The following is a 24,865-nucleotide window of genomic DNA, read 5'->3' on the forward strand; positions in this document are numbered from 1 at the left end:
CCGGCACTCTTGGGTACTGACCTGTGAGTACTGACTCTCCAAGGAACTTAGAGTCTAATGAAAGGTGAGAAGATTCCTCAGAGTAGGGGAAGGGGAGGATGAAGGAGGCTGGAGAAATGTTCCTGTCTAGTTCCAAGCAGGGGCCATGGATTGGAATTCCTTTGTGGAATTCATCATTTCAGGACAACGGGATAGGATGATGACATAACCAGGGGATGGGGAGTTTTGTCATCTCAGAGAGAACGTGCCAGCCTGGCTTTGCTTTCTTTTCCTAGAGGGTCTAACACCTCTCCTGGCCCTGACATCTAGCTGGTCCCTGAGGAGGAAGCACAAGTCATGAGGAGGCAATGGGGAAACAGGATGGCAGCCAGTGCCTGCCTATGGGTGCTTGGACATTAAAGGGTCACCAGCTGAGTATGGGCTGAGGGTCCCTGAATACAACCTTTGTGCTTAGGGAGAACCCATTCCAGAGCTGAGAGAGAAGGATGTCAACATGCTGCTTCCTCCCTCTTTCTGGGAGCATTTCTTCTGCCCCTCCAATCCCATCCCTGAGAGCTGTTCCCAGGTCCAGCCCAAGCAGGAGAGGCAGCCCTCACCTTCCCAGGTGTTTGTAGGCATGTTACTCTCCCTCCTAGAGAGCGTTCCCCACAGCTCCGCCTTCCCTGCAGGCCCCGTCCATCCTCTAAAGCACAAATCATCATCACCTCCACAACTTGAATATCTTTCTCAGCCACGCCTGATTCCTCTGCAGGAAGGAAAAAGGAAGCAGTTCCTAGTAGTGTATGGAGGGACCTACAGAAAAACCAAGAGCCCACAGCAAATATTGCTTGTTTTTTTACCTCTGACAACTCTAGAGTGGAAGAAAGGGCATTCATTGTAAAGTTCAACTCTTATCATGTGGATGAGGCTATAGACATCTTGTCTCTTTCTTCAGCTGTGCAGCTCAGAGAGGCCCAGATATTGAGCTCATGCAGGAGCTAGACCCACACATGCCCATCATGAGGTTGTGGCCTTGGTCCAGCCTGTTTGTCTGAGGCTCCTAGATAGGCAAAGACCATGAAGTTGGGGAGAACCTCTGAGATGGGATAAAAGTCAGGAAGGAGTATAAGTCTGTGGGTGTCAAGTCTCCCAGCCCCAGCAATGCTAAATATTTCCAGCAGCAACTTCTTAGCTTGAAGCAACCTTGTCTGTTCAATTTTATAATCACAAAGGAAAAAGTGTCCCAGTCCCCTGACCTTTCCTCTCATCACAATCCCCTTCCTCTGACATCACAGAGGCAAGAACTGTCCTCTCTGCTCAGAGAACTGAGTCAAGGGCATCTCCAGGACAGACATTCAGGCAGAGCAAGCTCCAGGTTTCACCACAATGCCCATTCTTGCCTCCCCACTCCACCCACCTCTGCCTTCCTTACTGCTGTATCTGCTGCTTGAACTGGCAGGTAAGTGGGGCCTCAGTGTGTGTGTGTGGTGGGTTCTCCCCTCTTCCTATTTAGTGAACCCTCCCTCACCTGTTCCCATAAAATTTCCTTTGGGAGGGTTTTCTCCGTCTTATCCCAGAACAGGCAGAACTCAGAAGACTACACTGGGATGGCCCCCAATTCTGACAAAATCTCCCAGTGGCCATGTCTGTTGCAAATCTCTTTGTTCAGGTAAAGGACTCACACCTATGGTCACAGGGCTGGGCACAGCACCCATCTCAGCTCTCACCCTCCAGCCTCTGGAATCAAAGGATGTGTAATTTATTTTATTTTATTTTATTTTTATTTATTTTTTTGAGACAGGGTCTCACTCTGTCACCTAGGCTGGAGTGCAGTGGTGCGATCTTGGCTCACTACAACCTCCACTTCCTGGGCTCAAGTGATTCTCATGCCTCCACCTCCCAAGTAGCTGGGACTACAGGCATGTGCCACCAAACCCAGCTAATTTTTGTCTTTTTTTGTAGAGATGGGGTTTCACTATGATGCCCTGGCTGGTCTCAAACTTCTGAGCTCAAGAGATCCACCCGCCTCAGCCTCCCAAAGTGCTGAGATTATAGGCATGAGCCACCATGCCTGGCCCCTGGCACGTTTTACACTTCTTTCTGTGAAATTCAGTTTTTTATTTCTCTGTTGCCACTGTATTTGGCTACTCTTAAAAAGTACTGCAAACTGGGTGGTTTAAATTACAGAAATTAATTTTCTCACAGGTCTGGAGACTAGACACTCAAAATCGAAGTGTGGGCAGGGTTGGTTCTTTCTGAGGATTGTGTTCTATGTCTCTCTCTGAGCTTCTGGCAGTGGTAGCCTCAAACATTTGTTGGATGGCAGGTGGCACCACTCTCCCTGTATCCTCACATCATCTTACTACTGTGTATGTCTGTCTCTGTGTTCAAATTTCCACTTCATATAAAAACAACCACCATATCGGATTAGCACCCACCTCAATGACCTCATTTTAACTTGATTTTCTCTGTAACAACTCTGTTTTCAAGTAAGGTCACATTCTGAGCTACCGGGGGTTAAGACTTCAACGTATATTTTGGAGGCATACAATTCAACTCATAATAGCCTCAACATGAAATTTTAATAACTTAGATATATTCTTTGTTGGTTTATGTACTGCATTTATATCTGTCTGTGCTTTATACATAGGAAGGCTAAGTATAAAGCTTGCTCTTCTTATTCAATGCAGAGTTAAGGATGACTAAAAATATTTAGGTAAAAGCTAACTTAAGATACTTAAAGCTAGTAAAACTCACTTGAATTTGTAACTGTACTTATTGGGTGTGGTACACAGACTGTAAGGTGACTCCCAACTATCCCACTCTTATGTAAGACTACACTGGGATGGCCCCCAATTCTGACAAAATCTCTCAGTGGCCATGTCTGTTGCAAATCTTTGTTCAGGTAACATGCTTCTATCTGTGTGTTGTGTGTAACATGCTTCTATCTGATAGAATATGGCCAAAGTGATGCACTGTCACCCCCTCGAGTATGTTAGGTTGTATAAGATCTATCACACTAGAGTTTTTCTTGCAACTTCTGGCCTTAAAGAAGCAAGGAGCCATGTTGAAAACTGCCTGTGAGAAGGCCCACGTGGCAGGGAACTGAGGGAAGCCCCTAGAAGTTGAGGGCCCCAGTCCTACAACCACAAAGACCTAAATTCTACCAACAACCTGAGTGAACTTAGAATGAACACTTCCCCAGTCAAACTCCCAGATAAGAACACAGCCCACCTGGCACCTTGAGTGGAGCTTGGTGAGACCTTGAAGCAGAGAACCCAGCTAAGCCATATCTGAATTACAAATTGACAGAAACTGTGAAGTATTAATATGTGTTGTTTTCAGCCACTAAGTTTGTGGTAATTTGTTATTCAGCAATAGAAAAGGAATACACTGAGTAAGATTGCAAAACCATACAAAAATAAAGTCCTCCATTGCTTTGTAGAACTTATTTGTTTTTAAAGGTGTACAACTTGGTGGTTTTTTAAATTTTATTTTGGTTTTAATTGATAAATGACAATTGTATATATTTATGTGGTATAATGTGATGTTCTTATACATGTATATATAGTGAAATGATCAAATCAGGCTAATTAACATATTCATCACCTCACATACTTATCACTTCTTTGTGGTAAGAACTTTTAAAATCTACTTTCTTAGCTATTTTGAAGTATGCATTAACTATAATCACCATGCTGTGCAATAGATCATCAGAACCTATTCCTCGTGTCTAACTACAACTTTATAGGCTTTGACCAGCATCTCCCATTTCCTTGTCCAACTCCCCACCACCCCAGACCCTGGTAACCACATTCTATTCTTTACTTCTTTGAGTCTGGCTTTTTTGGATTCCACATATAAGCGAGATTCCACATATAAGCAAGATCATGCAGTATTTGTCTTTCTGTACCTGGCTTATTTCACACCATAATATCCATGGTGTCATAAGTGACAGAATTTTCTGATTTTTCTTTTCTTTTTTTTTTTTTTTGAGACGGAGTCTCGCTCTGTTGCCCGGGCTGGAGTGCAGTGGCCGGATCTCAGCTCACTGCAAGCTCCGCCTCCCGGGTTTACGCCATTCTCCTGCCTCAGCCTCCCGAGTAGCTGGGACTACAGGTGCCCGCCACCTCGCCCAGCTAGTTTTTTTTTGTATTTTTTAGTAGAGACGGGGTTTCACAGTGTTAGCCAGGATGGTCTCGATCTCCTGACCTCGTGATCCGCCCGTCTCGGCCTCCCAAAGTGCTGGGATTACAGGCTTGAGCCACCGCGCCCGGCCAGAATTTTCTGATTTTTAAAGGATAAATAGTATTTTGCTGTGTGTGTGTGTGTGTGTGTATAATCACATTTTTATTCATTTATACATTGATAGGCACTTCAGTTGTTTCTATATTTTGGCTATCATGAATAACACTGCAATTTTGTAGAACTTCTCTTGTAGACATTTTGTGTATCTGCCATGAACTCAATGTCAGTGTGGCTTGTGTGATACCCAAGAACATGTGACGAGCAATTAAGTACTAAGGAATAAGATTTTATTGGGTAGGATTCAGCATTGACAAACCAACCACTGTAATATCTAAGATATTCCTATACTCCAAAAACCGATTGTCATCTTTTATGGAAAATAGTAACTTCACTGAGAATGCATGCCTCAGTGTTTACTCTGGGAGAGGTGAATGAGTGGCCTTTCACACTATAGAGGACCCGGTATTGGAGGGAGCTGCCTCCATATGCAGGTCACTCCATATGCACTCCGTATGCAGTATGTTGGTTATCAACGTACTGTCCTTAGCTGGGGCCGTATCCCTGATTCTGAGACAATTAGAAAAATCTGACCCAAATTATATTTTGCATATTCTCGTTTAATAAAATATATTCATATATTTATTTAAAATATGTTTATTTAGTGCCTAATATATTTGCAGGCCATCTTCATGCCCCAATGCAGAAGGAAAGCGCCATTCTCCTATTTGTACACTAGTACCCTCCCCTTCACCTCACTTGGCACCCAGCATTGTAATTTTTATATGACTGGTGCCATCACATGATGCTGAAATAAAACTATCATACTGAGATCCCACCTTGACCTATAACCAGACCCTCAGAGCATCTTGAGCCAAGACAGAGAACATGAGAGATGATTCCACGTTTCTTTCCAGGAACTTCAGATGAAGAGTTCCAGGTGAACCAGCCTCAGACTTTAGTGTCAGTCAATCCTGGAGATGTCCTAACCCTGGCCTGCAATATGTCTGCTCTGTCCCCAGAAGGGCCTGTCTTGTGGTTCAAGAGCACTGGGCCAGGACAACAATTAATCTATAGTTTCAATGGAAGCCACTTCCCCAGAGTAACTCCGGTGGAAAACACAATGGTTGATCAAACTGACTATTCCATTCGCATCCGTGACGTGTTGCCAGAGGATGCTGGCACCTACTACTGTGTGAAGTTAAGGGTAGGACACCCTGACATGGAGTTTTTCTCTGGTCCAGGCACCATCGTGCATGTGAATGGTGAGCACAGCCTGACGCACTTTATTCCCTGGGTTTATGAAGATGAATCTTTAAAACCCTTCACCATGTACCAAATCATCACTACATACTGAATGCTGTGCTCCTTTATCCACAAACTACCCTGTAGACTAGGTTTCTACCAATGGCCTTTCTATTAAGCCATTCTGGACAACCTGTGCCAAATACTGAATCAAGCTATGTTGACAAGCCACATCCTTCTCTGATGCCAACCCCACCAGAACCCATGACATAGGAGACACTTACAAATAAAAAGATACTGGGTATGCAAAGTGCAACTACATGTGTGCACGGCATGACCTAAATGGTAAGAAAACTGGGCCCTAGAAGGCTGACTGACTTCCAAGGTTCTAGGAAGAAACCTGGGCCCAGGTATATGCATTGCGTATATTATGACTTATTTCATGACGCCAAACTTCCAGTTACAGATGCTAGCAGCCACATCTTAGCTTCTGATGGAATATCAACATAGGTGAAGTTTTCCCCAAAATGCCCAGTATCTCCTGGGCCAAAACAAAGGGCCCTTCAGGCAGGTAGACTCTCTACATGCCTCCATGATCCCACTCACCTTCCCATTACCAACTGGAATGTGATTGGGGCCTGATGGCAAGTACCTGAGTGGTCACCACAGTCCAGTCTGAGATCACATTCCCATTCCCCATACGAGTCAATGAGTGGATGTGATCTCCTACCATGGCCTGGCACTGTTGGGGAATTCTCAGACCAGAAGTAGGGGTCTTGTGTATCGATCTCTCCAAAGTCTTTTTTGCAGAAAGCCTTCCCAGAGGGGTTGAGTCATTTCCTGACACTTGAGTTTTCCCAGGTCTGTCCTGAGACTTCCACGCCTAGCCCCACTGTTCTTTCATTCCCAGTATTTTTATTCCCGGGATAACCAGTAATTCCTTCTCCTCACCACCCCTGAATTAACGTCATGAAATACCGTGTTATTAGATGTCCCTCTATTCTTCCAGGAGAACTGACCTTCCCAGTAATGTTTCCCTTGAATCCAGACACATTCCATAATGCCCAAATGGCAATGGAAAATCCACAGGTTTCCCTTAAGTTACATAATGTCAATGCAGACTGCTTTCCCACACTACCTCCTGGCCATGCTAACCAGGGGTTCCCTTTCTCTCTAACCTGCTCCTTAGGCAGTCTGTGGTTTTGACAACCAAGCTTAATAGGAGAGATTATTACCAGGACCTGACACATTGTAGGGTAGTGATGATGACTGTGTAGGAGGGTAAAGGGTGGCCGGTTAGAACCTCCCAAATTGTAGAGGGCCCTTGAGGTTCTAATCTCTTTGTGTTGAGGAGAGGAAACCCTCTCCCTTCTTTCTCTTGAAGAGATAAGCAGTGGAACCATATGCTGTTGCCATGACCACCTCATTCTTTAATTGTTTTAACTTCTTCTCCACATCTCTCAGCATGAACTTCTCTACAAATTCAGAGAATAATCACCCTTCAGAGGAGTGAGTAAGGCCAATCCCAAACTCAGTGGAGATGTGGGGTTGAGGGACAGGACTTGAACCCAGTTCCAAATGTACCGAGTGACTCTAGACAATTAGATGGATAGGGGAACTAGTCTTTCTCCATGAACATTACCCATTGATAATTCCCCCTTCTCCCTCCCTGTCCTCCTGTTACCGTGGTTGAGGGCTGAGGAATGGAACTGAGGAGGAATACATCTGGTCCTCTGAACTAACTCCCCTCCTTCAGTACTCTGGGGAGAAGCTGCCTCCATGTGCAAAGGCCTCTCTTTACTCAGTGCATGGGCATTTATGCATGTCGTTAAAAGAATTAATGAATGAGGCCCAACCATGACCTGTACCCATGCTTAAGCCAGAGAAGGGGAAATGAGAAATGATTTCAGTTTCTTTCCAGGAGCCACACATATGTTCCATGTGCAACAAACAGAGATGTCACAGACTGTATCAACTGGGGAGTCAATCATCTTGAGTTGCAGCGTACCAGATACCTTACCAAATGGACCTGTCTTGTGGTTCAAGGGAACAGGGCCAAACCGGAAATTAATCTACAATTTCAAACAAGGTCACTTTCCCAGGGTAAAAGAGATTGGAGACACCAACAAGCCTGGCAACACAGACTTTTCCATCCGCATCCATGAAATCTCTCTTGCTGATGCTGGCACCTATTATTGCGTGAAGTTCACAAAAGGGAAAGCTATCAAGGAGTACCAATCAGGTTGGGGCACTCAGGTGTTTGTTACTGGTGAGTATGCCTCCTATTCCTCATACCCCCTGGAGTATAATATCATCTCAGCAGTTACGTCTTCTATTCATTCAACAATTGCTATGTGCCAAATATTATTGAAGGTACAACATACATCTGATCTTTTTAATTCTCTCAGAAAACTGTGAGTTAGGTATTTTACAGGAAGAAAAAAAGACTCAAAAGGTTGAGTGATGAGTGATGAGAGCTATTTTGGTTGATTTCTCAATATTCAATCCACCCCCTATGACTAACCTAAGCCAACTAGTATAATTCCATGTTCCCTGCTAGAGGTTTACTCAAATATGGGATGAACTTGGCCAGTTTGGGTCTATCAGAGAAAAATACAGGCTTGCAGAGAAATCTGGTAATCTAAAGTAATTCTTCCCCTTCTTGGCTGGAAACAAACAATTGTGCTGGTCCAGGTTCTTTAAGCAGGCATCTTATGACCATGAGGGGAATAAGGTTGAGAAAAAGTCTAGATGAATGCAGATATGTAACCAGTGTGGATTTGACAATATGCACAACCATACTGCTCCTTGTTCCAATCTCACCTCTGGACTTCTAATAATGTGAAAGAAAACATCTCCTTGCTAAGGCAATTTGCTTAAATCAACAATGTCCTAAGGGCTACAAGAATAATAAAGGCCCCACATCCCACAGTGTGTTGTAGTGTGTTGAACTGCAAGTACAAATCTGTGTTTTCTGCATCCAAAGCCTTTTTCTTAGTGTTTTGCTACTTGTGGTGCCCTGTGAACTTTGGGCAATATGCAGCCTGAGAAATTATTAAATTGGTAATACAATAATGCTAACATTTATTGGACATCTACTATATTCCAAACATTTCATCTATATTATCTACACAATAGCATTTGAATTGCTGGATGCTTGTACTCACTGTACAGATGAGGAACCTAACTCAGGGAGATTTCAGAAGTGTACATAGTAGGGAATAAAGAGGTGGGGTCATCTGGACCCAGTCCAGTATGCTCTATATTAGTGAAGAACATTTACTTACAAGAGAGAAGATCAAATGCATTAATTTCAACCAAAAATATGAGTTGATTGATTCTGTACCTGCAGAGAATTCTGGGTTACTCACAGTATTCAAGGCAGAACTTTTGGAACCAGGGACTAAAGCATTGGATTTAGGGCTTAGTGTTACCAAGACTGTGGCTCTCTGACATTGTCTAATCTCTTCATGGCTTTGTTCTTTCCTGCTGCATATAAACCTTCAGTATACAATAGTGAAAATAAATGCAGAAAGTGTTGATATTCATTCCCCCATCTTACAACCGATGTGGAAAGAGAACTTCTTCCTACCGACCTTCACAAATGAGTTCTAGGGAACTATCCACATTAGCCTTTTGTATGCCTTGTGGTCAACATTTTATTCATTGTTGCTAGGGAGAGGAGGTGCCATGGGAGATAACCAGTCAACCCAACGGAACAAATGCTAAGCAGGTTGAAAACAAAATATGTTCATCCACCACATGGTCCACGCCCTACCTTATCAGATGAGGAAGTTGAGCCTCTGAAAGGTTAATGGGCTTGTCTTCCAGGCTATGGGTACTGGAACCCTGATAGACTCTTCTCAGAACCCTTTGGGTTTATGGCTTTGCCTTCTTCTTAATAAGAAGTCTCTAGTTAGAGTGGAGGTGTAGGAGTGCATGACAGCTGTTTAGAGGGAGAATACTGTGAATGAGTTCAATATCCTTATTAACATTCAAATGTTCTGAGTCAGAAATGTACCAAACTTATGCCATTTCTTAATAAATAAAAATGTATACATATATTTTTAAAATACTTAGCTATGTATTAGTTTCTTGTAGTTGCTGTAACTAATGGATACAAATTTGACAGCTTAAAACAACCGAAATAGACCATTATGGGTGGCATAACAGCACAAGGAGTTCCAAGGGCCCACTCCATGGAAACTGGTGAAAATCATTTTTAAAAAATATTTAGAGTCTCTGGAAATAGTATTAAGGGCATATCATAAATGAAGAAATAATTTTTAAACTACTAAAACTGGGGAAGAAAAGTAAAAGTCTGATATTTGAACCAAAACCTCCCTTTTCCCTGTCAAAGTCTACACCCCATGGCAAAGAAGAGGAATCAACTGCACCAAAATAATCCATCCAGTCACTCAACAACTGAACAAGCAGATGATAATAACAAGCCTTGGTGGTTGTGAGGGAGATCAATATCCAGAGTTTCTACAATATATTATGTAAAATGTCCAGTTTCAAAAAAAGTGAGACATGCAATAGAACAGAAAAATATGACACATATACCAAAAACAAACCAAAAAAAGGTATCAGAAACTGCTTGTTATGACCACCAGATGTCAAACTTAATAGGCAAAGCCTTTGATGTAACCATTACTAATATGTTCAAAGAAACATGATTAAACAAACCATGATTAAATAAGTACAGGAAAGTAAGATGATAACGTTGCATCAAATAGGAAATATCAATAAAGAGATAGAAATTATTAAAAAGAACCAAATGGAAATTTTCTTATTCAAAAGTATAACAATTGAAAGAAAAATTGCCCTAGAGGGAATTAACAGTAGATTTGAAGAAGCAGATTTAGCAAATTTGAAATAGATTAATGTAAATTATGGAATCTGAAGAACAGAGAAAAATTTAACGAAAATAACATTTAAACAATGAACAGCGCCTCAGAGAAATGTAGGCCATCATTAAGCACACCACATACATGTAATAGGGATAGCAGAAGGAGAGGAGAAAGAGAAAACAGCAGAAAAAATATTCAAAGAAAGAATAGTTGAAAATTTCCCAAGTTTATTTATTCAGCTGGACTGAAGATTGAAAAAGGAAACTCAAATTACTAGAATCAGAAATGAAAGAAGGAACATTATAAGTAACCTTATAAAAATAAAAAGAAATATTAAATAATACTATGAAAAAATGTGTGCCTATAAACTAGGTTTATATGATGAAAAAGACAAATTCCTAGAAGACACAAAAATTACCAAAACTGGCCCAAAAATAATAGAGCATTTCAAGATACCTATAACAACTAAATAGATTAAATTGGTAATAAAAAATTACCCTGATATCGAAACCAGACAAAGATATCACAAGAAAAAGACACAGACCAAATATGTCTTATGTATATGGACACAAAAATCCCTTAGAAAATACTAGTAAACTGAAACCAGCAACATATAAAAAGCATTATTCATGTTGACCACGTGGGATTTATCCCATGAATACAAGGTTGGTTTAACATCTGAATGTCAATTAATTTAATACAACACAATATCAATAAAATAAAAAAGAAAACCACATAATCCTCTCAAGATGGTAAAAAGAATTTGGTAAAATCTAAAATTCTTCTATTTAAAAAAGTACTAAAAAAACTAGGAATAGTAGGGAACTTTATCAACCTGATAAAGCACATGGATGCAAAACCCACAGCTAACATCATATTTAGCAAAACCCACAGCCAATGTCATAATTAATGAGGATGGTTAGAAGCTGTCCCTATTAGATGAAGAATAAGACAAGGATACTCCTGTCACCATTTCTACTCAACATTGTACCAAAAGTTTTAGTCAGGACAATTAAGTAATAAAAACAATCCAAATTGGAAAGGATGAAGTAAAACTATCTCTATTCACAAATGACATGTTCTTGTATATAGAAAATCCTAAGGAACCCACTAAAAAACTGCTCAAACTACTGAGCAAGTTCAGCAAGCTTGAGAATATAGTTCAATATACAAAAATCTATTACATTTCCACACACTTGTAATGAACACTAAAAATAAAAATACATTTAACAAAAGAAGTGCAAATTTATACTCTGAAAACTATCAAAAAAAGTTGAAAGAAATGAAATAAGATGTGAATAAATTGAGGATTTTCCCATTTTCATGGACTAGAAGATTTAAAATTGTTAAGATGGCATTATTCCCCCAAATTGGTCTACAGATCCAACACAATCCTTATCAGAATCCCAACCTACTTTTTTGTAGATATTGACAAGCTGATCTTAACATTCATGTGGAAATATGAAGAACCCAGAAAAGCCAAAACAATCCTGAAAAATAAAGTAAGATAACACATGTTTTTCTTTCAAACCTTACTACAGGCTGGGCGCAATGGCTCACGCCCATAATCCCACTACTTTGGGAGGCTGAGATGGGAGGATCGCTTGAGGACAGCAGTTTGAGGCCATCCTGGTGAACACAGTGAAATCTCATCTCTAAAAATAAATAAATAAAATAAAAATAAAAGCTTACTACAAATCCACAGCAATCAAGGTAATATGGTACTGGAACAGGATACACCTATAGACCAATAGAAAAGAGAGAGTCCAGAAACAAGCCCATATATCTGTGGTCATGGTCAACTATTTTCAACAAGTGTGATTATGAGGAAAGAAGCATCTTTTCAACAAATAATGCTGAAACAACTGGATAGCCACACACAGAAAACAATGAAGTTGAACCCCTACTTCACACGATACACAAAAATCAACTCAAAATGGTTTGAAAGCCTAAAAATACCTATAAAGCTCTTATAATAAAACATAGGGATAAATCTTAATGACATCAGATTTTGCATTGGCTTCTTAACCATAATATCAAAAGCATGAGAAACTAAAGAAAAAATAGATATATTGGACTTCTTAAAAATTAAAACCTTTTATGTTTCAAAGGACACTATCAAGAAAGTAAAAAGATAACCCACAGAATGGGAAAAATATTTGCAAATTACATATCTGATAAGGGCCTTGAATTTAGAATACATAAAAAATTTCTCCAAAGCAGATAATAAATTTGCCAATAAGCACATCAAAAGAAACTCAGCATAATTAGTCCTCAGGGAAATGCAAATCAAAACTATAATGAGATAAAACTTTGCACTAATAAGGATAGCTAAAATCAAAAATCAAATTATAACAAATGTTTATGAATTGTAACCCTCATACACTGCAAGTGGGAATGCAAAATGGTGACGCCACTTTGGAAAATAGATAGGCAGTTCCTCAAACAGTCAAACATAAATTACTATATGACCCAGCAATTCCACTCCTGGGTATTTACTCAAGAGAAATGAAAACATATGTTCACATAAAAATTTGTGCACAAATGTTTATAATAGCACTCACACTATCTGAAAGGTAGAAACAATCCAAACATCTATCAACTGATGAATGGAAAAGCAAGATATGATCTATACATACAGTGGAATATTATTAAGCTGTGAAGAGGAATGACCTACTAATAATACATGCAACAACATGGATAAACCTTGAAAGCATATGCTAAGTTAAAGAATAAAATAACAAAAGATCACTTATTCTCTCTAGATTCTTCCTCTCTGTGCAGGGCATCTCTGAAAGAAAGACAGCAGCCCCAGTCAGGGGCTTATAGATAAAACTCCCATCTCCCTGGGACAGAGCACCTGGGGGAAGGGGCAGCTCTGGGTGCAGCTTCAACAGACTTAAACATTCCTGCCTGCCAGCTCTGAAGAGAGCAGTGGATCTCCCAGCACAGCGCTTGAGCTCTGCTAAGGGACAGACTGCCTCCTCAAGTGGGTCACTGACCCCCATGCCTCCTTATGGGGAGACACTTCCCAGCAGGGGTTGACAGACACCTCATACAGGAGATCTCTGGCTGGCATCTGGCAGGTGCCCCTCTGGGATGAAGCTTCCAGAGGAAGGAGCAGGCAGCAATCTTTGCTGTGCTGCAGCCTCCACTGGTGATACCCAGGAAAACAGGATCTGGAGTGGACCTCCAGCAAACTCCAGCAGACCTGCAGAAGAGTGGCCTGACTGTCAAAAGGAAAACTAACAAACACAAAGCAATAGCATCAACATCAACAAACTAGATGAGCATGCAAAAATCCCATCAGAAGGTCACCAACATCAAAGATCAAGGTAGATAAATCCATGAAAATGAAGAAAAACCAGTGCAAAAAGGCTGAAAATTCCAACAACCAGAATGTCTCTTCTCCTCCAAAGGATGACATCTCCTCACCAGCAAGGGAACAAAACTGGATGGAGAATGAGTTTGACAAATTGACAGAAGTAGGCTTCAGAAGGTGAGTAATAACAAACTACTTGAAGCTAAAGGAGCATGCTCTAACCCAATGCAAGAAAGCTAAGAACCTTGACAAAAGGTTATAGGAACTGCTAACTAGAATAACCAGTTTAGAGAAGAATACTAATGACCTGATGGAGCTGAAAAACACAACACAAGAACTTCACGAAGCGTACAGAAGTATCAAGAGCCAAATCTATCAACCAGAAGAAAGGATATCAGACATTGAAGACAAACTTGATGAAATAAAGTGTGAAGACAAGATTAAAGAAAAAAGAGCAAAAAAGAATGAACAAAGCCTCCAAGAAATATGGGGCTATGTGGAAAAGACCAAACCTACATTTGATTGGTGTACCTAAAATGATGGGGAGAATGGAATCAAGTTGGAAAATACACTTCAGGATATTATCCAGGAGAACTTCCCCAACCTAGCAAGACAGGCCAACATTCAAATTCAGGAAATACAGAGAATGCCACAAAGATACTCCTCGAGAAGAACAACCCTAAGATACATAATCATCAGATTCACCAAGGCTAAAATGAAGGAAAAAATGTTAAGGGCAGCCAGAGAGAAAGATTGGGTTACCCAAAAAGAGAAGCCCATTAGACTAACAGCAGATCTCTCTTCAGAAACCCTACAAGCCAGAAGAGTGAGGACCCACATTCAGCATTCTAAAAGAAAAGAGTTTTCAACCCAGAATTTCATATCCAGTCAAAAAAAAGCTTCATAAGTGAAAGATAAATAAAATCCTTTACAGACAAGTAAATGCTGAGTGATTTTGTCACCACCAGGCCTGCCTTACAAGAGCTCCTGAAGGAAGCACTAAATATAGAAAGGAAAAACTAGTACCAGACACTGCAAAAACATGCCAAAATGTAAAATCCATCAACACTATAAAGAAACTGCATCTACTAATGGACAACATAACCAGCTAGCATCATAATGACAGGATCAAATCCACACATAACAATATTAACCTTAAATGTAAATGGGCTAAATGACCCAATTAAAGACACAGACTGACAAATTGGATAAAGAGTCAAGACCCATCAGTGTGTTGTATTCAGGAGACCCATCACACAGGCAAAGACACACATAGGCTCAAAATAAAGGGATGGAGAAAGATCTACCAAGCAAATGGAAAGGAAAAAAAAAAGCAGTGGTTACAATCCTAGTCTCCGATAAAACAGACTTTAAACCAACAAAGATCAAAAAAGACAAAGAAGGGCATTACATAATGGTAAAGACATCAATGCAACAAAAAAAGCTAACTATCCTAAATATATATGCCCTCAATACAGGAGCACCCAGATTCATAAAGCAAGTTATTAGAGACCTACAAAGACACTTAGACTCCCACACAATAATAGTGGGAAACTTTAATACCCCACTGTCAATATTTGATAGATCAATGAGACAGAAGATTAACAAGGATATTCAGGACTTGAACTCAGCTCTGGACCAAGCAGACCTAACAGACATCTACAGAACTCTCCACCCCAAATCAACAGACTATACATTCTTCTCAGCACCATATCTCACTTATTCTAAAATTGACCACATAATTGGAAGTAAAACACTGCTAAGCAAATGCAAAAGAATGGAAATCATAACAGTCTCTCAGAACACAGTGCAATCAAATTAGAACTCAGGATTAAGAAACTCACTCAAAACTGCACAACTACATGGAAACTGAACAACCTGCTCCTGAATGACTACTGGGTAAATAATGAAATTAAGGCAGAAATAAATAAGTTTTTGAAACCAATAAGGACAAAGACACAACGTACCAGAATCTCTGGGACACATTTAAAGCAGTGTTTAGAGGGAAATTTATAGCACTAATGCCCACAGGAGACAGCGGGAAAGATCTAAAATCGACACCCTAAAATCACAAAAGAACTAGAGAAGCAAGAGCAAATAAATTCAAAAGATAGCCGAGGACAAGAAATAACTAAGATCAGAGCAGAACTGAAGGAAATAGAGATATGAAACACCCTTCAAAAAATCAATGAATCAAGGAGCTGGTTTTTTGAAAACACTAATAAAACAAATAGACTAGATTAATAAAGAAGAAAAGAAAGAAGAATCAGATAGACACAATAAAAAATGAAGAATGGGATATCACCCTGATCCCATAGAAATGCAAACTACCATCAGAGAATACTATAAACACCTCCATGCAAATAAACTAGAAAATCTAGAAGAAATGGATAAATTCCTGGACATATACACCATCCCAAGGCTAAACCAGGAAGAAGTTGAATCTCTGAATAGACCAATAACAAGTTCTGAAATTGAGGCAGTAATAGCCTACCAACAAAAAAAAGCCAAGGACCAGATGGATTCACAGCCGAATTCTACCAGAGGTACAAGAGGAGCTGATACCATTCCTTCTAAAACTATTCCAAGCAATAGAAAAAGAGGGACTCCTCCCTAACTCATTTTATGAGGCCAGCATCATCTTGATACCAAAACCTGGCAGAAACACAACAAAAAAAGAAAATTTCAGTTCAGTATCCCTGATGAATATCGATGCAAAAATCCTCAATAAAATACTGGCTAACCGAATGCAGCAGCACATTAAAAAGCTTATCCACCATGATCAAGTCAGCTTCATCCCTGGGATGCAAGGCTGGTTCAACGTATGGAAATCAGTAAACGTAATCCATCATATAAACAGAACCAATGACAAAAACCACATGATTATCTCAATAGATGCAGAAAAGGCCTTCGATAAAATTCAACACTGCTTCATGCTAAAAACACTCAACAAACTAGGTATTGATGAAATGTATCTCAAAATAATAATAGCTATTTATGACACAGTCAGTATCATACTGAATGGACAAAAGCTGGAAGCATTCCCTTGAAAACCAGAGCAAGACAGGGATGCCCGCTTTCACCACATCTATTCAACACAGCATTGGAAGTACAGGCTGGGGCAATCAGGCAAGAGAAAGAAATAAAGCGTACTCAGATAGGAAGAGAGGAAGTCAAATTGTTTCTGTTTACAGATGACATGATTGTATATTTAGAAAACCCCATCATCTCAGCCCCAAAACTCCTTAGGCTGATAAGCAACTTCAACAAAATCTCAGGATACAAAATCAACATGCAAAAATCACACGCATTCCTATATGCCAATATTCAACAATCAGTCAAATCATGAGTGAACTCCCATTCACAATTGCTACTAAGAGGATAAAATACCTAGGAATACAACTTACAAAGGATGTGAAAGACCTCTTCGAGGAGAACTATGAACCACTGCTCAAGGAAATAGGAGAGAGGACACAAACAAAGAACATTCCACTCTCATGGTTAGGAATAATCAATATCGTGAAAATGACCATACTGCCCAAAGTAATTTATAGAATCAATGCTATTCCCATTGAGCTACCATTTACTTTTTTCACAGAATTAGAAAAAATGACTTTAAATTTCATATGGAACCAAAAAACAGCTCGTATAGCCAAGACAATCCTAAGCAAAAAGAACAAAGCTAGAGGCATCATGCTACCTGACTTCAAACTGTACTACAATGCTACAGTAACCAAAACAGCATGGTACTGATACCAAAACAGATATATAGACCAATGGAACAGAACTGAGGCCTCAGAAATAACACCACACATCTACAACCATCGAATCTTTGATAAACCTGACAAAAATAAGCAATGGGGAAAGGATTCCCTATTTAATAAATGGTGTTGGGAAAACTGGCTAGCCATATGCAGAAAACTAAAACTGGACCCCTTCCTTACCCCTTACACAAAAATTAACTCAATATGAATTAAAGATGTAAACGTAAGACCTAAAACCATAACAACCCTAGAAGAAAACCTAGGCAATGCCATTCAGGACAAAGGCATGGGCAAAGACTTTATGACTAAAACACCAAAAGCAATTGCAACAAATGCCAAAGTTGACAAATGGGATCTAATTAAACTAAAGAGTTTCTGCATAGCAAAAGAAACTATTATCAGAGTGAAGAGGCAAACTACAGAATGGGAGAAGAATTTTGCAATCTATCCATCTGGCAAAGGGCTAACATCCAGAATCTACAGGGACATAAACAAATGTACAAGAAAAAAACAAGCAACCACATCAAAAAGTGGGCAAAGGATATGAACAGACACTTTTCAAAAGAAGACATTTATACAGCCAACAAACAAATGAAAAACAGCTCATCATCACTGGTCATTAGAGAAATGCAAATCAAAGCCACAATGAGATACCATCTCAGTCCAGTTAAAATGGTGATCATTAAAAAGTCAGGAAACAACAGAGACTGGAAAGGATGTGGAGAAATAGGAATGCTTTTACACTGCTTGTGGGAGTGTAAATTAGTTCAACCATTGTGGAAGACAGTGCGGTGATTCCTCAAGGATCTAGAACTACAATACTATTTGACCCAACAATTCCATTACCAGGTATATACCCAAAGGATTATAAATCATTCTGCTATAAAGACACATGCATATGTACGTTTATTGCAGCAGTATTCACAATAGCAAAGACTTGGAACCAACCCAAATCCCCATCAATGATAGACTAGATAAAGAAAATGTGGTATATACACACCATGGAATACTATGCAGCCATAGAAAAGAATGAGTTCATGTCCTTTCCGGGGACATGGATGAAGCTGAAACCATCATTCTCAGCAAACTAACACAGGAACAAAAAAACAAACACCACATATTCTCACTTATAAGTGGGAGTTGAACAATGGGAACATATGGGCATAGGGAGGAGAACATCACACACCAGGGCCTGTTGGGTGGTGGGGGACAAGAGGAGAGACAGCATTAGGAGAAATACCCAATGTAGATGATGGGTTGATGGGTGCAGCAAACCACCATGGCACACATATAACTATGTAACAAATCTGCAGGTTCTGCACATGTATCCCAGAACTTAAAGTATAATAAAAAAAAAAAAATCACTTCTTAAAAATAATTCTGGCCAGGCGCGGTGGCTCAAGCCTGTAATCCCAGCACTTTGGGAGGCCGAAACGGGCGGATCACAAGGTCAGGAGATCGAGACCATCCTGGCTAACACGGTGAAACCCCGTCTCTACTAAAAATACAAAAAGCTAGCCGGGCGAGGTGGCAGGCGCCTGTAGTCCCAGCTACTCCGGAGGCTGAGGCAGGAGAATGGCGTAAACCCGGGAGGCGGAGCTTGCAGTGAGCTGAGATCTGGCCACTGCACTCCAGCCGGGGCGACAAAGCAAGACTCCGTCTCAAAAAAAAAAAAAAAAAAAAAAAATTCCATTTATGTGACATACTCAGAATAGGCAAATCTATAGAGACAGAAAGTAGATTAAAGACAGAACATTTCTTATGATTTGGGGGATGGTGGAAAGATGGGGAAAATGGAGGTTATTACATGAAAGGCATGGAGTTTTTTTTGAGATGATAAAAATGTTCAAAATAACCGATGATAAAAATGTTCAAAATATCTACAAACAAATATCTGCAAATATTGAATTGTACATTTTAAATGTGTGAATTGTATGGTATGTGAATTACATCCCGATAAAGTTGTTTAAAAACCAGAGTTAGTCTCTCACAGTTCTAGAGCCCAGAAGTCTGAAATCAGTATCTCTGGACTGAAATCAAGACATCAGCAGAACTGCTCCTTCTAGGGATTCTAAGAGAGAGCATATTGCCTTTCTCTTTTGGCTTCTGGTTGCTGCCAGCATCACTGGCCTGTCAGCAGCATAGCTTAAATCTTCAACGCCAGTGTCTTTAAATCTGTCTGTGTTCCATTTTCACATTGCCTTCTCACAATTATGCTACCAGATTATTAACCAATCTGCATCAATCATCTAACAAATTACCTAAACTTAGTGATTTCAAACAACAAACACTTATCGTCTCACATTGTCTGTGAGTCAGGATTCTAGACATGGTTTAGGTTGAGAGACCTTGGTTTAAGGTCTCTTATAAGGCTGCAATCAAGGTGTCTACCAATAGTGCAATAATCCAAAGCCTCAACTGGAGAAGAATCTGCTTCAAGCTTACTGCCATGTCTATTGGCAGGCCTCAGATCTTTGCGGGCAACTGGCTGAAGACATCAGATATCTGCTTCATGGGCTTCTCCATAGGACAGCTCACAACATGGCAGCTGCTTCTCCTCAAGAAGCAGTAGAGAAGGGAAGAAGAAGATACAAGTCACAATTTCTTTATAAGCTATTTCAGAAGTGACATCCTGTTAGTTTTACTTTTCATTAGAAGTGAGTCACTAGATCCAGAAGAGGGGATTACATAGTGGTGTGAATGCCAGGAGCTGGAGATCATCTTAAAGGTTGACTACCACAGCCACTCTCTCAGTAACTAGAAGGACATGCAGACAAAATGTCAGTAAGGATACAAAAGATTTGATCAATGTGATTAACAAATTTGATGTAATTGAGCACTGCACCCAACAACTGAAAAACACATATCTTTTTCAAGCCCATGTGAAATATTAACTAAAATTAATCATGTGCTTGGTCAAGAAGCAAGTCTCAACAAATTTTGAAGTATCAAAATTATATAAGTATGTGTTCTGATCATTGTGGAATTAAACTGTAAATATTTACAAAAAGATAATTAGAAAATCCTCATATGTTAAGAATTTGGGGGATGATCTAAATAACCAGTTTATCAAAAAAGAAATTACCACGGATACTAGAAAATATTTAGGACTAAATAATAATTAAAATACTGCACACTAAACTTGAGGCATGTAGCTACTGCTGTACTTGGAATTTATAGCCTTAAATCCCTGTGTCAGAAAAATAAAAATGATTGAAACCCAGTAATAGAAGCATCCATTACAACAATTTAATAAAACAGTGACAAAGGTTTAATTTTAGTTTGGTCAAAATTTCAACCTTTTCCTTTATGGTTATAGCTTTCAGTGCTTGTTTAAGAAATCTTTCCTTAATCCTTTAAATCCTGAAGACATACTCTTACATAGCTTCCTATAGTTAAGCTTTATAGTTTTGCCTTTCACATTTAGTCTGAATCCCCATATTTGTGATAAGAGATTTTATTTTTCCCCATATGAATATCTGATTGTTCCAACTTCATTTATTTTAAAAATTTCCCTTTTCTTCACTGCTCTGCAGTGCAAACTTGTCAAAAATTAAGCATCCATATGATGGATCCGATTTGGGGCTCTCTAATTTTTTCCATGTTTTCTTTGTTCGTCCCTTCAAACACCACTATCTTGATAACTACAGCTCTGTAATAAGTTTTTGTACTTGGTAGAACAAGTCATCCCACCTTATTCTTTTTGGTTATGCTTGGCCATTTTCATTTCCATGAAAAGTTTAGAATATCTTTCTCAAGTTCAGCACACACTCACATATGCACACACACATAATTTATGGGATTTTAATTGTGATTACACTGACTTTTTATCAGTTGGGAATAATTCAAATCTTTGTATCTTCATATATGCCTATGCATACATTTCTTTATTTTTACAATATTATTTTCTATCAATGAACATGGTATGTCTTTTCATTCATTGAGATCCTTTATAATGTCATTCAATAAACTTTTGTAGTTTTTACTATAGACATGGTACACCTCTTGTCAGATTGATTCCTCCATGCTTTATATTTTTAATATTATTATAAATGAGATCATTTTAAAATGTTTTTAATTTTCTAATGTTTGTTAAAATTGAATTTACATCGATTTTGTACCTAGTAAACTTGTTAAATTCTCATATTATTTCAAAAAATTTGTCTATGGATTCTTTTGGCCTTTCTTAAGGCACAATGGCATCATGTAGTAGTAATAACAGTTTAACGTATTTCATCATAATATTTATATGTTTTATATTCCTTTATGACTTCATAAGCAAACTAGAATCTCTGATGAAAGATTGGATTTAAATTCTGGTGGCAAGCCAGATTACACTGACTTGATTTCAAAGCTTTCAATGTTTTACCTTTGATTATAATGTTTGTTGTATTTTTAAAATTAGGATGAACCATATGATATTGCCTATATTCTATCATTTTTCATATAATAAAAATAGCAATTCCATATGGTTCAATCTAATGGATTATCTCTATCAGATTAATTCACCTCTATTCTTAGTTTACAAATAATTTCTAAACATAAATATTAACATTTAATGTTTTTCCTGCATCTATTGAAATGGTAATATGGTTCTACTGTCTTTCAATTTGGAAATGTGATGAATAACATTATTTGATTTTTTTTTATTTTTATTTTTGTTTTTATTTCTTTGAGACAGTGTCTTGCTTTTTCACCCAGGCTGGAGTGTGGCGGTGCAATCTCAGCTCACTGCAGCCTTGACCTCCTGAGCTCAAGTGGTCCTCCCACCTCAGCCTCCCCAGCAGCTGGAACTACAGGCCCATGCCACCACACCTGGCTAATTTTTGTTTTTTTTGTAGAGGTGTGGTTTTGCCATGTTTCCCAGTCTGATTTTCTAATATTAATTCAACTTTTTATTTCTGAAATAAAACCACTCTGGTGATAGTGTGTTATTCAGTTTGCTGAAGTTTGTCTGAGATTTTTTAACATATATTCAGAAGTAAGATAATAATCTATGTGTTTTCTTTATATTACTCTTGTTGGAATTTTGTTGTTGAAATTTTGCTTCAAAAAATGAGTTGGGAAGTCTATCTGCTTTTTCTATTTTTTAGAAAAGATTACGTAAGATAAAATGTATTCATTACATAAATGTTTGGCAGATCTTTCCAGTGAAGTCATCTAGATCTAGAATTTTCATTACAGGAAAATTTTTTAAATTACTGATTCAGTTTCTTTAATAATTCTGATACTGCCCAGGTTTCTTATTTCTTCTTATTCACTTTTGATAAGCTACATTTTTCCAGATAGTTTTTCACTTTTTCTAAATTTTATATTTTATATTGGCAAAAGCTATTCAATATATCCAATTTTTATCATTTTAATGTCTGCAAGATTTATAGTAATGCCCCTTTTGCACATCTGTGATTGTATCTCTCTCTCTCTCTCTCTCTCTCTTAATATTTTATTTCCTCTCTTTTCATTTTCACCAGAGAATTATATGTTTTCAAAGAAGCAACTTTTGGTTTTGTTGATCCTCTATATTTTATGCTTGCTTTTTGTTTCATTCACATTACCTTATATGTATTACTTCCTTTACTCTCCTATTTACTGATTGCTTTTAAGTTTTGTTTATGTTTCTCATCGTGTATAATTTGACCCTTATTATAGTTACCTTTATAAATCTTTAAAGTCAACTTTACAAATCTCAATGAGTTGTGTTTTTAGGATCTTGTCTTAAAGTTCTTTTCCACCTCAAAGACATATAGATATTTCCTTATCTTTTTCTTCTTATAGTTTTATTAAATTTTAGATTTAAAAATTTAATCTGTTTGGAATTTATTCTGTGTACAGTCAAATATAATAATTTAAAATTTTTTATTCATTTGATTTTCTAATCTATCAGTTTTTTAGTCAGCAAATAGATTCACTTAAGTTTTTTGTGTCAGTTTACATTATATTTTTTATTTCTTCTCAATTATTGTTTATTCATGACTTTTTGTTTCATGGCTTAGGCCAGAATCTTCAGTACATCATTGAATAGATACAATGAGAATAGGTATCCTGTTGTTGCTGACTAAAGGACATTCTTGTAAAGTTGCACATTAAAGATATTTTGTTTTAGGATTTTTGGTAGATAAGCATTAGGCTAAGAACACTTCCTTCTATTCCTTGTTGTCTAAACCTTATTAAATGAGAATGGGTAAGTAGGAGTAATCAATACCAAGAGTGAGAAAGACATAGGAATATGGCTCCTGAACAGAGAAACAGTGTCACCTGAGTCAAGATCACAGGCTGTGTGGTCAGATAAACCTGTTTTCCGGTCCAGGCTTTGCAAATTGCTAGTATTTTTTATTTTACCTCTACCAGCTTCAATTTCCTTATCTATAAAATGGACATTATCATACCTAATCACGGAGTTGTCAGAATTAAAATTTTATAAGGCACATAGAATACTTTATAGCTTACCAACACTAATTGTTTATTCATCTTCCTTCTTGTAGCTCCACCCTCTCTCCCTGTGGTAATAGGCCCCTTGGAGAGGGCCTTGCTCGGGCAGACTGTGAATTTTAGTTGCATGTCCTACGGCTTCTATCCCAAAAATGTCACCCTGAAGTGGTTCAAAAATGGGAAGAAACTCTCATCCCTCCAGACCCACGTGGTTCAGTTAAAGAACAGCAATGCCTACAAAATTGTCAGTACCACGGAGGTAGTCCCGGCTCTAGATGACCTAAACTCTCATGTTACCTGCAGTGTGTACCACCGAAGCTTGCATTACCCTCTCCATGGGAAGGCTGATTTGTCTGAGACCATAATAGGTAGGTAACACCACATTTGCCCGGCTTTCACGTGTCTTTGGAGCATACTTCTTCCCAAATTTGCTCCAGGGAACAGGCTTAAATAATAACAGGTCATTCCAACTACTGAACATCTACTATGTGCTAGGCACAGCGACATGCTAGGTAGGTGCTAAGTAAATGGCCACCAAGCAATAAGCAGATGGATCTGATTGTTTCATGACATCTGAGCATGTGTTCTATGCTATTTCAGTTCCACCCAAGGTGTCCATTCTTCAGCACCCTGCCTCAAATAACAAGATCAATGTCACCTGCCAGGCAGAGGAGTTCTATCCCCAGGACATGCAACTGACCTGGCTGAAGGATGGAAGTGTCTCCCAGAGAGATGAGACCCTGACCCCCACCAAGGGCAAAGATGGACTGTACAGCATGCAGAGCTCCATCCTGGTGGAAAACAATGGCCATGAGGAGGACACTATGCTCACCTGCCAGGTGGAACAAGATGGATGGCAGAAGATCACTGTAAAAATGACATTTTGGGCCTCTGCTCACCTGGATAGGTCTCAGTTGTAGCCAAAAGCAAGGCCTCCATGACTTATTTAAGGAGGCTCCTTCATCTTTCCATAAAACGTTCTTTTTCAGATTTATAAAAGTTTAAATTATAAAAGCAAAGCCCACTCT

The 24,865-nt window shown here is 38.8% G+C and overlaps 1 protein-coding gene across 1 annotated transcript; it reads left to right on the top strand.

Moving 5' to 3' along the window:
• On the top strand, positions 1-24,865 carry LOC117068568 (signal-regulatory protein beta-1-like). Its single transcript, XM_033185926.1, has 5 exons — positions 1-1,438; positions 5,142-5,489; positions 7,391-7,738; positions 23,891-24,205; positions 24,438-24,865. The coding sequence occupies exons 1-5, from the start codon at positions 1,366-1,368 to the stop codon at positions 24,755-24,757; spliced, it is 1,404 nt and encodes a 467-aa protein (XP_033041817.1). The 5' UTR covers positions 1-1,365; the 3' UTR covers positions 24,758-24,865.

The sequence above is a fragment of the Trachypithecus francoisi genome, unplaced genomic scaffold (assembly GCF_009764315.1).
Source record: "Trachypithecus francoisi isolate TF-2019V2 unplaced genomic scaffold, Tfra_2.0 Lachesis_group21, whole genome shotgun sequence".
In the NCBI taxonomy this organism is placed as follows: Eukaryota; Metazoa; Chordata; class Mammalia; order Primates; family Cercopithecidae; genus Trachypithecus; species Trachypithecus francoisi.

Excerpts from the sequence above, each read along its gene's own strand:
- LOC117068568 (XM_033185926.1), top strand. The coding sequence starts at position 1,366 with ATGCCCATTCTTGCCTCCCCACTCCACCCACCTCTGCCTTCCTTACTG. Across the intron at positions 1,439-5,141 it reads TCTGCTGCTTGAACTGGCAG|GAACTTCAGATGAAGAGTTC; the intron begins GTAAGTGGGGCC and ends GTTTCTTTCCAG. Across the intron at positions 5,490-7,390 it reads CACCATCGTGCATGTGAATG|GAGCCACACATATGTTCCAT; the intron begins GTGAGCACAGCC and ends GTTTCTTTCCAG.